At 28.7% G+C, this 15,851-nt stretch overlaps 2 protein-coding genes across 2 annotated transcripts in view; both read left to right on the top strand.

Annotated features, from left to right (window-relative positions):
• The first annotated feature begins 3,136 nt into the window (after positions 1–3,136).
• On the top strand, positions 3,137–5,399 carry LOC117176214. Its single transcript, XM_033366348.1, has 2 exons — positions 3,137–3,156; positions 4,712–5,399. Exon 2 carries the CDS (start codon positions 4,727–4,729, stop codon positions 5,201–5,203), a length of 477 nt encoding a protein of 158 aa, XP_033222239.1. The 5' UTR covers positions 3,137–3,156; positions 4,712–4,726; the 3' UTR covers positions 5,204–5,399.
• A 2,741-nt stretch (positions 5,400–8,140) lies between these two features.
• LOC117176641 overlaps positions 8,141–15,851 on the top strand; it is a 23,605-nt gene continuing 15,894 nt past the window's right edge. The window contains exons 1-3 of the mRNA XM_033366895.1: positions 8,141–8,173; positions 11,672–12,835; positions 15,212–15,266. Coding sequence (XP_033222786.1) covers positions 8,159–8,173; positions 11,672–12,835; positions 15,212–15,266 — 1,234 coding nt within the window. The 5' untranslated portion in view covers positions 8,141–8,158. The remainder of the gene's footprint in view (positions 8,174–11,671; positions 12,836–15,211; positions 15,267–15,851) is intronic.

The following is a 15,851-nucleotide window of genomic DNA, read 5'->3' as shown; positions in this document are numbered from 1 at the left end:
AAGAAATTCTTAAATAAATCTACGCTGGCATTTAGAACCTGACTAGCATCCGAATCCTCACGTGTAGAAATTAAATCCTTATCATCCATGATTTCATCACCATTCTCGACTTCCTGGAACTTGCATTTTGGGTTGCATTTCATTTTTTCTCATCATCTGCATCACTAGCTACATAATTTTCAATATATACGAGTATAATCAATAACATGGGCTAAAGTGTACTTTTTTTTTAATTGTATAGCTGTAATGCAAACTCAAAATATTTTAAAACATACAATCTACAATAACTTTTCAAATGAATTTCAATTTTGAGGCTAGCTTTCGATTTAACATAAATATTCAATACAATTTAGCAATTTACTTACCCTTGTTCACAACACGAAAATTGTCTAAAGTCGCTCAAATGCGATGCTTTCAAACTCGCGGTGTAGTACTAGGCTTTAGCATATTTTTTGTTGTATTATAAACTTAACTCTGATAATAACCATGAATTTTATCAAAAATAAGACACTTCATTTGAACGCAAGGCAATTTCCTAAATTGGAACTAGGTGACGTTGAAAGACCTGAACCGGTCTGGGTCGGGTCTGGGCCATAGAATTGTCCCGATCTGGGCCCGAAGATATTCAACCTATCAGGGCCAGATCGGTAATCGGGAAAATATATGGCAATTTCTGCACGGGAATTTAGGAACTATTTCTTTTCTTTAAAAAAAGTACAGACACGGATGAATTTAAGGCGAAAGACTGTAACATTTTTCTGTTGCCGATTTATACGTACGCCGATAGCATTCGAGAGTTTATACAAAATAAATAACAATGTAAATAATGAAATAATTAAAGATGCAATAAATCCTATCTGAAAAACGTGGCGTACAGTGACTAGAAAATCTCGCAATCACTGTTATTAAATATCTAATAATCTTCGCAATATAAGTTGCTTTATACAAGTTTTAAATTTTTAATATTAAATATGGAAGTAATCCCTTGCAATAAGAAATATCAGAGAAAATCTTATAAGGGTTAAAAAATTATCCGTGCTTTTTTATACTGTCGTGCGGTTCAATAAAAGCTTTCAAATGATCTAATAAATTATTAAAAATATGATAATGTTTATTTTCGTGCTTTGCGATAAATCTAGTATTTTCAATGAAGAATTTTGATATATAATCGTACATTTTCGTGAAAGAGTTACGATTTCTAACAATTTTAGATTGTATTAGAAATTGGTGCCTTGAAACTAAAATTATTAAATTTCAGATAAAATGTATAATTTCAAAGAATTTTCGGTTATATTTTTATTTTTTACCGACAATGGTTATTTTTAATATAAACTTATCAGATTTTTTAACCATTTTAAATAAAATTAAACAAAAGTCATTCGATTCTAAAGATTTATAATTTTTAAGAATTTTGCGTTATGTTAGCGTTTTAGATTAAAATTTGCCTTTTTTAAACAGAATTCATTATATTTTGAACAAGTATTACAAATTTTAGACAGTTTCAGGTGACACTGACGTTTTATACATGAAATCGAATATTTTATACAGAAATAATGTTAGACTAACGCCGATATCTAAAATACCAAAATTAGAAATGCCAAGTCAAATTGTAAAGTAAAATTTTGCATCAACATAAGGTTATCCTATCGTGTTTCGCCTGTAATTGCCATATATAAACAAAACTCATTAGATTTTTATTTAAAAAAAATTAAATCAGAAAAAAAAAGAAATTAAAATTTGTTTTAAAAAATCATTAGAGTTCAAAGAAGATTCACATTTTTTTAACAATTTCGGGTTATGTTGTCGCCATTCTCGTTTTACATCAAAAATTGGTATTTTTAAACAAAAATGTCAAAAACTCTCAATTTTTTAATAGTTTTAGGTTGTGTTATTATTTAATACAAAAAAGGATATTTCTTATTAAATATAATTATGTTTCAAAGAATATAGGAATTTTCCGTATGATTGCAGGTTATGCTATATAAAGTTATGTTAATGTGTTCCATCGAAAACTGGTTATTTTAAGCGAAAAATAATTAAATTTTTTATAATTTTTTGTTACGTTATAATAATATTTTTCGTCAAAGATTGGCGTTTTTCATTTATAAAATTCAATATAATTCAAACTAGATTTACAATTTTTCTACAATATTAGGTAATGTTGGCGTTTAATACTCGCAATATGTATTTTTAATAAAAAATTCTTAGATTTAAAAAATATGGCCACTATTACATAGTGGCCACTTCTCCAAACCGTCACATGACATGAACAAAAATCATTGGAATGTAAAATAAAATTTACAATAACAATTTGTAATTACGATATCAATGTTAATCAATTATAATAAATATTATTCTTGTTTTTTCTATTATTTTAATTATTAGAATCGATGAAATACAAAAATTTGTCAATCATATAATTATTTCATATTTTAGTTTAAGAATTTAGAATAATACAAAATAATAAGATTTGAAATAATATTATAATAGCCCTCTATTTCACATCCATGAATGGCCTCAAATCCGTGACTTACTAGGTAACTCTAGTTCACATCTGCCATTCTAATCTGCTTTAAATTAATCCCCCCACTTTAACATAAAAAATACTTAAAAATATGAAATCTTGATCTTCACGGATGGAAACTGACACGAAGCTTAGGAAAGAGACTTGAATTGTTATGTAATACGTCTAATGTTCAGACAAGGTGGTACGAATTTTTGCCACTTTTATGGAAGAAAGAACCTTCAATTAACTGTTCGAGGTTGAACTTGTGGGGAAATTGTATCATGTGTCTTATAAGTTTTATGTTAATCGCTTTGCAAAGAAATAAGTATCTAACATTTTCCTGATCTTCTTCTTATTCAGGTGTAATACGAATATCATTTCTGCTGCTCATTTTACAAGAGGTTTACCTTGCTAGGATAAGCAGCAAGGGTCGGAAGTATGTCTATAATCTTGTAATAGCATAGTGTCTTTGATGAGCCAGAAAGGCATTGATTTCTGATGCTCTTGTGTCATTTTAAGCCTTTTTATTTTTTCAAATATGGATTATACAATCTTAAGTCTTAGTATAAAATACCAGAGATCTTAGATAGAATCATCAGAAGTAAGTGTAACAGGTGACAGTTTAGTGATTCATAGAAGATTATTATCCAGTGATATATTTGTAAATTGTGATTGGTTATAAATGATTTAGTAATTTTGAAGTATATATTTTGAAAATAATTGATTATTAATTGCTGAATGAAAAACAATTATAGATCAACTAGTTTTTCAAGAATGGTTTTAATAAATATCATAGTAATAGGGTCTCAGAGAAATTTAAGGTTTTAATTTCAAACAAGAATTTTGATCTTGAATATCGAATTCATTGTTTGGTATCAACAGGCAGTTATCATTTTTATTCGATATAATACAGACCTTCAAATTATCAAGTTCGAAAATTAGACTTTCTAAACTTTTATTTTGAAAATTGATTATCCATATTTTTATTTGCTATGTTTAATTAACTTCCACATTGAGGTAAACAGAAATTTTCTACAAGCGTTAAACATTTAAAAACAAATAACAAACAAAAAACCAAATATGAATATTCAAATATTCAATTAGATTTTCTGATATATCTTCTGTAAATTGATATGGTCTTAATAATCGTGGAACTGTATAATAATTTAAATATTTTGTGTAAACATATGCTAAAAGTAACATTTAATGACAATATCCATTTTCTCTAACATTTTGTATTATTAAATGAAAATTGAATCAATATTTACCTTCACAAAAATTAAATTTTTAAATTTATATGTCAAAATCCGCTGCAGAATAAATGTTCTAATTGATTAATATAAAGTTTAAGATGTTGTACAATTTTGAAGGGTTAGAATAAAAAGATAATGATAGAAAACTATTTTTACGAGTTTGAGAATACCATGTCTTCAAAGAAATTAAAAACTATTCTGAATAAGAAAATTCAATTCTTTAATATTCTTTTGATTTAAAAATATCTATCCTCTTAATAAAAAATATTCCTTTTTGACTAAAATCGTTTGCTTGACTATATTCCCTGAATTAAAAAAAAATATTTTAAGCTGATTAAGCAATCAATCATCGAGAATTTGGTTAATTGTATAAAATATTTGATTTATTACAAAGTATAGTTTCGTTACACATCATTTTTCTTAAGGAATGTAAAATAACTATAAAAAGTTAAATTCTTTTCTTTAATATTCTGATGATCTTTAAGAATATATCCACTAAGATAAAAATGGTGCTTAATTAGCAATATCTTTTGGTTAACTATATTTGGTTATCTGAAAAATTTCGTTAAGCATACCAAAGTAATCAATTGAAGAAAGTTTTCTTTATAGCATAAAATATGTTATTGATAACGCAAAATAATTTGTTTATACACCATTTTCTAAAAAAAATGATTAACAATTTTTAAAAAGTAAATTCATTTCTTTAATAACCGGATAATATTTAAGAATATATCCACTCACAGAAAATTGTTCATCGTTTAATAAAGTCGTTTAGTTAACTGTTGATAAACGATGTTGATAAAAGTGTAAACAGCTACAGAATTTCCTTAAAAATGTTTATTAAACTTCTAGAAAACTTTTTATTCAATTTTGTACATCAATTTCTTTGAAAAATAGCGCAGTCATTGCATAGAAATCTTAGTAGAAGGTTTAATTTATTTTTATTGTTTAGCTTACCAAAGAAACCATGAAGTATCTAATCAGTTTTGGACTACTCGCCGTAATTTTGGCCCAAACATCCAGCTTATCATTAGGCTTATCATCTCTGGTTTCTGGAGCCCCAGTTGGATTAGATGGTCGCGTTTTGGATACACCGGAAGTTTCTGCAGCCAAAACAGAACATGCAGTAGCTCATCTAAATGAAAGAATCAACCTAGCAAATGAGGCTGTGAGATCAGCAGATGTTCCAATAAATCTCCTACCAGTCTCCGGATTAGGTGCCGTAATAACCACCTCTGGTGTTGTTCCACTTGGGCTTGATGTATCTGAACTTGTGAAAAATGGAGTTCCAGCTGCTCTTCTTAATCTAGAAGGTCGTCTTTTAGAAAATTCGGAATTGCGACTCACAAGAGCTGAACAAGCAATTTCTCAACTTAGCGAAAAACTTCGACTTGAGAACGACAATGCCAGAATAAAACAGGAACAGAAACAGGAATTACAATGAAATTTTCGATGATACTTTGGGTGAAAATTAATGGATGGCTTTACATTTCACTAGCCCGATTTCAATGATAAAAAGTTATGTTAGCGAGAAAATGATACTGTAGATAAAAAATATGCATCCTCAAGAGAGAGAGAATATGTAGAGTTTGAAACTTGCAATCTAAATAAATTACAGCGATGGATGATGATCCTAAAAATGTGTTTGATTATATCACTTCTTCGAAACTCCTTCCTTTCCTTAACCAGGAAATAATTTATCATATAAGGAGCTTTAATTTTAGCCTAAAGTTATTTTTTATCACCCTATTATTGCTTACAACATATCAATATTCTATAATTGTAGGAAACAATAATTTTTTCGTTATTTATAAGAATTGAACATTATCATATTTAACAGTAACTTTACTGAATGGATATGCAAAAGTATGTCAATTTGTTCATTTCCTAAAGCTATCATTTTCTCGAATATTAAGTACACACAATATGCAATCATTTTACTCTACCGTCTGGTATGGAGTACCAAAAACAGACAAGTTTATTGGATCAGTAGTGGAATAAATGCAAAATAATAGTTTTAGACCTAGATAAACAACGTATTTTTAATTATTTGTTTGTTTTTCAGTATATCAAATATTCTGAAAAAATAAAAAATACTGTGCATTCTGATTATTATATTTAAAAATTAAAATGTTATATCGTAGATTTGAAATAGTACAAATATTTTCTTCGAGTTTTATTAATTTTCAGAATTCGTTTTTTAGTTGTTTATTTGGAAAAGCAAAAGAAAAATTATTATATTGCTTTTGTATTATTTTTTGCTTATTATGTTGCTTTATTCGATCCATATAAATTACAAAATTTTGTTATAATTATATACAATTATTGTAAACAAGTAGTGCTAGGGTACTATTGAAAATGAAATCTCATTATTTACTGTGTTTCGGGTATTGAATCAGAGTAAATTAATCAAAGTTTTCTTAAAAAATGTTTGTCATTATGAAGAAAAACTCTATGCATTTTTCTCCATATTATGTTTAACGGATGGATGTTTTCAACCAATTTTTGTTCCAATACACTCAGCAATTAAATATAAAATTTTAATTTTTTCATATTTGACAATTATTTTAAGATATACTAAAAAAGTTCTTTTTTCTCCTGAAACCTTTTTGAACTGTTCTTCTCAATTAAATTTATTTTATTATTATAGAATATAGAAAACGCTTCGATACAGTATCCATTGACAACATGTTTCAAGTGAAATTTACCAACTTCAGGGTGGGTCAAAAATATAAAATTATAATTATTTTGGAATCGGTACATATGGAGCTCCTTCAGTTTTATTTTATTCTTAAATTTCTAAAAGTCAAAAAAGCTTTTTCAATTTTTGGCTTATTTTAAGCAATTGAAAACTTTTCAGCAATAATAAAAATGCACTAGGAAAAAAATCGTCAAATCCAGCAGTAAAAGTTGGAAATACAGCGAAATTTAAAAAGTCGGATTTTGAATTTTAATGCAATTATCTTTAAAACATGTGGAATAAAATTTTGAGTAAACATGGGTGGGTTTTTAAGCATAGAAATACAAAAAAAAAGTAAAAAAATCGAAAAAGCCCAGCAGTCGAAATTGGAAAAATAGCGAATTTTTGAAAGTCTGACTTTGATATTTAATGCAGTTATTTTTATAATATGTAGTATAAAAAATTGTGAATATGATTATGCTTTTCGGCATAGAAATACAATAGAAAAAAATCTGATAAATGCTAAATTTGAAACTTGGCAAATTTCCTGAAATTTCAATTTTAATTCCTGGGTCTTATGTTTTATTTTTTGATGTATAATTATGCTGAAAGGTCTACAAATACTATAAAGACAATTTCATTAAATACCAAAATTGGAATGTTTAAAAATTCGCTGTATTTCTCATTTTGATTTTTGATATCTTAGTGACTTTTTTTCAGTGCATTTTATTTACCGGACAGTTTTCAAGTGCCCGAAAAAATTCTTCTTCGAAATTAATAGGCGTTAAAAATTTCTTCCGGCTGAAAGGGGAGAAGTGAAATAGAAATTACGTCGCAGAAAATGCTTGTTCCAAATCCAAAAATGAAAAGTTAAGACTTTTCTGACCTTCGGATATTTAAAAGAAAATTGAAATTCCCGCAAATTTTAAAACAATACAAAACAAAAATTTAATCAAAAAATTCAAGCGCAAATTACCAAGTTACATAAAGCTTTCAATTCCAAATTAGTTTTACTTTTTTCTGGATCCTACAGTACGCATCTTTTTAGCGTTTTAGCGACTTCGCATTCCAGATTTTTTTCATCCCACCCTACTGTGAATTATGCATCTAAAAAGTTAAGTATCTATCATCAGATAAACCATCCAAGTCTAATCTGAAACTAATAAAATAATTCCTGTAGCAAAATGATATGCAACATAATACTTCCCACTATGAAAGTCCATACAAAGCAAATTTACGACATATGAATAAATTACCCTTATCAGTCTCATTAATTTAAAAGAAGGTGTCTATATATTGCCCAGAATCTTATTAATATCTTGTAACACTATCCAGGAGCGTGTATATTATCTGTGAAAAAATCTTCGGATTGGCGACATAATGCGATGGGTATTGAGCATGAGGCAGTGTCAGCATGTCATCCAGGCAACTGTGTGCAAATGTATTTTCAGCAGGTCGTAAAAAAGCTTGCAAAAGCGTTTTGAACCTGTGGTCCGGTTTGCGCAAGTACTCGACATCTTGACCTTGGATGAATACCAGTTTTACCAACTCCTTTAGGTCCTCTTCTTCTCTCGTTTAGGTACGCGGTACATGAAAAGGGGCCGAAGACGATCGGTGAGAAGGGTGCGGTACCGGGGATGCATATATAAACTGTCAGTAGCACATCTTTTGCATTATGTTTCCTTCGTCGCTTGTCCTTCGTTCCATCCCCTAGTCATCATGAAGAAGGCATCTGTAAGCATCTTCTTCATAATAAGAATTCTTAGTCAAATTAAACAAAAACAAGTGCAAGAATTTGCTAATCAGTGATTCAGATCTTTTTATCATTTTTATATCAGTGGTTTCGACATTATGTAATTGTTACAAAAGTTGCTCAGACTGCATTTAATCATCAAGTCAGTGATTTAAATTATATGGAACGTGATGATATTAATGCAAACGGGATGGCTCAAGACACGGACTTTTAATATTTTTCGGAAAATTTAGTATTCTAAATAGTTATAGTTCAAAAGCGATTTTAAAGCACTGTTTTTTACGGGAAAAGGCTATTTTTATTTCCAAGATACAATTTTTTACGTTAAGGGTGGCACAGCAGAAGAAGACAAGCGCTATTTTTTCGAACTTTTTTTACTTTGGTTAAGCTAAAAAATATCTCAAATCTATATTATTTTCTTTTCTAAGTGGTCCATGTGATTAAAGAACGTCTTTTAAGGTACTCATCTACGAAGTAAAAAATTGCGGTCAACTCCTTTTGCAATGGCAGATTAAGCATTTGTTTCAAGAAAAGATTTTTATTTTTTAAACATTACTTTCAATTTTCAAAATAAAGATCCTAATAAAATTTCAACTTCTAATACTACTCAATATTTTTGTAATTAAAATTTTAGAATATAATTTCTTTCCAATTACTTCTTATCGGACTGTGTATGGGTAAAAATTAACAAGTTGTAATTATTCCTTTTTTAATTTATTAGAAAAAAGTATTTCAGATCAAATTTATGATTATAATTTTTTGTATTTTATTACAATCTTTCCAAATAAGCCATTTAAGATTTTTTAAGTCAAAATAACAATTAAATCTGCTTCTTGAGGCTAATATTTAAAATATGAACATATGCATTTCATTAATATTATTATTTATGATACAATTAATTAAACAAATAATTATCAGTCAAATTGTTATTTTATTTTTCTTCTGCGATTTTATTTTTGTATGTTGTATTTATATTTGGTGAATAGACACAATGTCTCAATATCTCTTTGTGTTTATTTATGAGGATTATATATTTAGAAATCCTTTTGATGCTGTAAGACATTATATCGAACGTAAAATATTAATTTAAATTTATTCAAAATAATTTTTGAATTTAAAAGGAAGAGGGATGTTCATTATTTTCCGTTTCTCAACTAGCTTCAGTCATCGCAAAGAAATTTTTTGTTACCAGATGACAAACTTAGGCAATAACAATATTATTATTTAAAATAATATTGCACGATCTTTTGTGGCATTTTAAATCGGTTATTTTGGCCGAATACAGACACTTTCAGTGTAATTATGTTTTTACTGATTAAAATATATTAAATGACCTTCTATTAAAAATTCATTTAATTGTGGAAATTAAGCTCATAAACTATAAAATGAATGAAAAACTGTTTTTTTGCAAGTAGAAATAAATACTCAGAAATATTTGAAAATCGCTTTGTTTTTAGTACTTAAGCTTTGTTTTAAAAGATAGAACACGATAAATTTGAAAAATGTAACCAGGGACACGTTACCGGATAAGATTGATTCATAATAAATCAAATTTGTTTTGATACGGAGTAAAGTAAAAATAATTCGAACTGGAGATACTATCAAAGAAAATACGCGTGATAAAACCCGGTAATTATGAAAATTATACCCCTAAACACAAGCCTATAAATTCCAAAGACATGACATAGTACCTTTTTTATTTTCCCCCATATATGAACTCTATTTTAAAAGAATAAGCAAATATTTTAAAAAATTGTAAAATGTTGATTATAGGTTGTGTATTTTAAATCTATAGTTTTTTAATGAGAATAATAAGTATTTATAGGAAAAAGAAATATATTATTATCTTAAGCCACACGAATGTCATAAATTTACCCAAATTGACAAATATTGATGATTTTCTAATCATTAATGCAAGATTTTACCTACTAGACATATGTAGACGAGGCTTTAAAATAAAGACTTTAGAGGTTATATTTGTAAAAATGAACATAATAAGCGTTCTTGAAATTTGTGAATATTCCTTGTCGCTTTAAATTCTTTCAGAATCATTTTTAAATTGTTTTGAAAACAAATATTACTAAAGATGTCTATTTAAATAAAAGAAATTCTTATTCAAAATAATGTATTGTTCACTCACAAAAATCTAATTAAAAATACGATAATTGTGGTAAGAGCATATTTACCTAATTAATTCTGGTAAGACAGGCATGACGTAGTTTTGGATAGGGTTTAAAATTACCCTTTCAAAACGTATTTAGAATTTATGCATACTTTGAAAATGTTTAGTAATAATTTTTGCATTGAATTAAACATAAATCAATGCTTTTGAATAACTTATTTCTTAATAATACTTATAAAAATGAATTTTCGTATAATTATAATTATGCAAAAAATGTTAGTAATTTTGCATTTAATTTTATTATTTATATTTTATATTTATTTATATTTATTTATATTTTATTATTCATTTACGTTTTATTATTCAAGTTTTCTCTGCAATGTATTAATTTTGAAATAAAAAAGAATTTATTCAAAATTCCATGTTTTAATAGTTTGGTGACTTTCTTAAAAAGTTAATTGCTATAGACTGCCGTGAAAAAGTTTTAGGCCACCTCTTTTTTGATGAATAAAAAAATTCGCTTAATTTTAATTATACCAGAATTAATAAAATTTCTCTTTAAAAAGTTTATTTTTTCAAAATTCTTTTATATAAAATAAGCCCAGGGTTAAGCCAATTTGTTTAGTTTTTAAGTGGATATTACAAAAATAGTGTAGATTTCAATGTTTTCTTAAATTTACAATACCTTCCGAAATAGTCAACATTTTTTCCATGTTCTTAGGCTCATTTTGAAGCCTTTTTTCACCGTATCACAAAAGCTTATGAGTATAAAAAGTAAAATTTTTCTTTTTGAATTGCAATAACTTGAAGTTGTGATAAAAAGTTGAAAAAATTGCAATATTATTTTTGGTAACAAAAATATTTTTGTTAAATATATGAAACACTATTTTTGCAATGTTTACTTAAAAACTAGACACATTGGCTACACCCTGGGCTTATTTTATACAGAATTTCGAAAACAATCAACCTTTTAAAGAGAAATTTGTTTAGCTCTGGTATAATTCAAATTAAGAGAATTTGTTCAGTCATAAAAAAAGAGGTGGCCTAAAACTTTTGCACGGCAGTGTACTTATAACTGATTGATGCTGTTGATGCATTGCTTCTTCATATCTTGATTGCTTTACCTTAAGCTGATTGACAAATAAATAAGATATCATTAGATAAATATTATTGTCAGGTTGAATTTTTTTATTCAATGAATCTTCTGGACAATTAAAAATTATCGTAAATAATAAAACTTGTCTTAAAAGATTCGACACAAATTCTTATATTAAAATATTAGATAATACTAGGAGAAAAACTGTTTTTTATAACAATATTTCATTTAAATAAAAAGAGCTGTGAATATTTTTTTCAGTACATTCTGCTGGGTCTATGCTTGGTATCAAGTACACTGACAAGAAATATACACCAACCTCACTACATAGGCTATCAAGACAGTTTAGGACAATACAGTTTTGGCTATAGTACTCCAGGGTCTGCAAGATCAGAAGTTAGAGAATCAAATGGACAGACGAGAGGTTTTTACAGCTACGTGGATGATAACGGACTTATCCAAAGTGCAGAATATACTGCAGATGCTGAAAATGGTTTTCGTATATCAGCTACCAATCTTCCTAAACATGTTGAGGACACTCCTGAAGTTAAGGCAGCTCGAGCAGCTCATCTTGAGGCTGTGAGGTTGGCATATGAAAGTGAAGAACAGGAAAAGCAGGAATTTGGGCAACCAGGATCTGGACAAGAATCTGTACATAATGGCTCCGAACAAGGTTCTGGACAGCCAGGCTCTGGACAAGGATTTGGACGACCAGAATTGGGACAACCTGGAATTGGGCAGCCAGGAGTTGGGAAACCAGGACCTGGACAGCAAGTATTTGAGCAATCTGGATTTGGTCAACCAGAAATTGAAGAACCGCTATTTGGACAGCCAGAAATTGGACAACCAGGAATTGGAAATCCAATATTTGGTCAACCGGGAATTGGAAATTTAATATTTGGTCAACTAGGCATTGGAAATCCAATATTTGGTCAACCAGGAATTGGACAACCAATATTTCCTCACCCTGGATTTGATCATCCAGGAATTGGACAACCAGGAATTGGACAACCAGGATTTGGACAGCCTGAATTTGGACAACAAGGACAACAAGAACAAACTCAATTTGATGAAAGTGTTGTAGTTGATGCAAAGATTAGGAAAACAGAGGCAAATAGGCAGAATCAAAATGTAAATGCAGCACTTCCAAAAAAGATTGTTGGTCATATTCATACAAATATTCTCAGTGATGTACCTGAAGCTTTGGAAAGTCCAGAAGTTAATGCTGCACGAAAAGCTTATATTCAAGCAATTTCTGCAGCCAGAGCGAAAGCTGAGAGTGGAAATATTAATTATGTGGTGAACGATGTGATTACGAGGGTTTCTTCGAGTTTTAGCCCTGTTGTCCGAACCACTGTTACTGATGAGAGAGGAACGGTTGGTCAGCACCCTAAACAGCTAAAGAATTTTCAACATCAAGTACAGGTGAATAATTGACAAATAAATAAAAATAATGTTTGTAAAATCAAAAATCATTTCAGAAGATTAGCTATATTTAAACAATTTTAAAGAGTCTAGGAAGATTCACAAAATACAAAAATGTAAATCTAACAAGATAACAGTTTATTAACTATTAAGGCATTAAGACACGTAAGCCGACTTTGAATTTCGAAATTGCAAAAAGTATGCCAACACCTACACAAATTTCTGGCGAGTTTTCTATGAGACGCTGTTACTATTTTCATGTAAGAAGGTTTTAATTGGAACGAACTAAAATAATATTAAAAATGTTCAAAAACAACCTTGTTTTGTGTCCAAAACTTTACGGATTTGACGATGTTTGAGATCACTTTAATTCATTTTTACTCACTTTTAGATAAACGAAATTTTTTTAGACTAAAATCATGACATCTATTACTTTATGAAGGTTTTTAAATTGAGGTTATCTTTTTAAAACATTAATAACGTTAATCAGTATTGTATTGATTTCAATTTCTTTTACTTTCATAGAGTAAAAATGAATTTAAACAATAACTAAAATGAAGCAAGTTTAAAATGAGACTAATTGTCTTTGGACAAAATAAAGTAAAAAGTATGCGGCCAAAAATCACATTCTTTTGGATTCAAACAGTTAAAAATGTTATGGTATTTTAAATCACTTCAATCAATTTCAATCGTCGCTTTCTTACCGTCTTATGATTTACGTATATACGATACCGTACGAAATTCGTAACGCATTTTTCTCAGTGAAATAACAGAATACCTTGTAATCACCGTACTTGATACTTTTAAAAGAACTTTATTATACTTATATTTTATTAATTAATAAATTAACAATGTTATGTAAATTAGCTTAGGATATAAATTTTTTTCTCCATAAATTGTTTTGTAAGTTTACACTATATTTTTTTGTTTTTTCTCTAAGAAAAGTGCACACAGAAGACAAATTTTCTTCATCCGAGAAAATCGTTTTGTTAGCCGTGTTGGGTTGATTTCAAAGACCATTTTGGTTAAAAGAACAACATTTTGTTTTAGTTAAACAAATTCGTTTGCTTCAGTTAATCAGAATTTTTGGTTGAATTGCTACTTTGGTTTTAGAAAATATTTTATTGATTCAACAGTTTTAGCGTCTTCAAAATCACGGACGAATAGACTTAGTATGATCACGTATACTCTAATTCAAATTGATAGTCCACGTGCGAGAATTCGTAGCGTCGCAAAATAACATAAAATATGTAATCCATCTGCATTTTTATCTCGGTGAATTTCATCAAAATAAGTTATCCAGAAACAGAATCGAGTAAGATCAAGTGATTATGTCAAAAATAAGCAAGATTACTTGAACCTGTTGGATGACCTAATATTACATGATTAAGTATTTTATAAAACAACAGAACGATTCTGTGGATCAAATAAACAAATAATCCTGCACAATTTGTGTTGAAAATATTTTATGGAATTAACTCTTCTTCGTATATTTAGCAGTGAAATAAACTACTAAATACACTAAAATCTCGCTTACAGTCCAATGTCGGGAGTTGCCTTCAAATATCCTTGGACTGAATGCGATGAGGGGTGGGGTCGTAGAGTAAACAGTCAGGGCCGCCTGAACCGTTACCACAGTGAATGCATGCTATGGCGCAATATATTTGACTCAGTAATCGCGCACTGAGTCTCTTCCAAGACAACTATTGCACCCGCTCTCACACTGCTCCCCTGAGAAACTGCGTAGCCAGTAGTTCTAAGAGGGCCGAGAACGGGGTGACAATGTAAATTGTGATGGGGCTTTCCTTTATGGTTAGATGAACTACAGGTTTGGTTAAATCAACCAAAAATTTTCTTAGACAAGCAAAAACACTTTCTTAGAATAACTAATATATTCTCTTGGATAGAGCAAAATATCTGCCTAAATTAACCGAGAATTTTGTTTGGATCAACTAAAATATTTGCTTGGAATAATCAAAACATATGGTATAATCAAACAAATGTTAATAACCAAACAATTGTCTTAGGTCAAGCAAAGATTTTGTGGTCCATATAACAACCATATTCTAGGCTTGATTTAACAATAATTTTATTTATTTAACCAAATTTTTTTCTGATTGTGAAATCGTGAGAAATTTGTATATCATAACTAAGAAAAGGGAACTGTTTATTAAAATATTAAATACACTAAAACTTGAATTTACTTCATTACAATCGGAATATAACTGCTAAATACTGATACTTCTGACGTATATTGGCCCAATTAGAAAGATATATTATAATATAAAAGAAAAATTTACAATAAAATAACCATTAATATTCATCATACGTAAAAGATATATTTTAAAATAAATAATTTTCGAATCATTTTTGCAGGTAACATCACCGTTGGGATCTTTGCTGAAAGCCGAAGGTCGTCCACAAAGTTCTGGTAAGTTTCAAAAATTTAACTTACAAAATACTATTTCATATCGGCCAGTAAACATAAATAATTATTATTGAAATTATGTATAACTATAGATTGAGCCATATTCACTAATAGGTATGCTGTCACCATTTCAAGATCAATATACTCTTTTTTCTTTGCGTAACTTGATATTTCTAAGACTGGGTGGCTTCATCATGATTTCATTAGTAATTTTTATAATTTCATTAACATAAAAATATGTGCGCAATTCTTTGGAAATAGGTTAATTTTAAAAACCGTATCTAGTTTTGTTAGAATATTTCAAAATTTTCATAGAATAAGAGGATAGGTGTCAAACTAGTACACAACTTTATCAATGAGGGGCCGAATTCTAAAACTAGTTAAAAATTTGTCTCGATAAATGTCGTGCGATTTTAGGTACTGTGAACGATATCTAAAATAGTACTTCTAAACCTAGGCCATAAGATTTCGTCTAAGGGCACATCATACTATACCAGGTGTATACATATGAAACCGGTATTGCCATTTAGCGGCCAGTAGGCACACTTGTAGGCACTGTCGGAACTTACCATTTGTGCTAATTGGCGT

Source organism: Belonocnema kinseyi, chromosome 7 (genome assembly GCF_010883055.1).
Source record: "Belonocnema kinseyi isolate 2016_QV_RU_SX_M_011 chromosome 7, B_treatae_v1, whole genome shotgun sequence".
In the NCBI taxonomy this organism is placed as follows: Eukaryota; Metazoa; Arthropoda; class Insecta; order Hymenoptera; family Cynipidae; genus Belonocnema; species Belonocnema kinseyi.
Note: the sequence above shows the minus strand (reverse complement) of the source record. Positions and strands in the feature narration are given on the sequence as shown.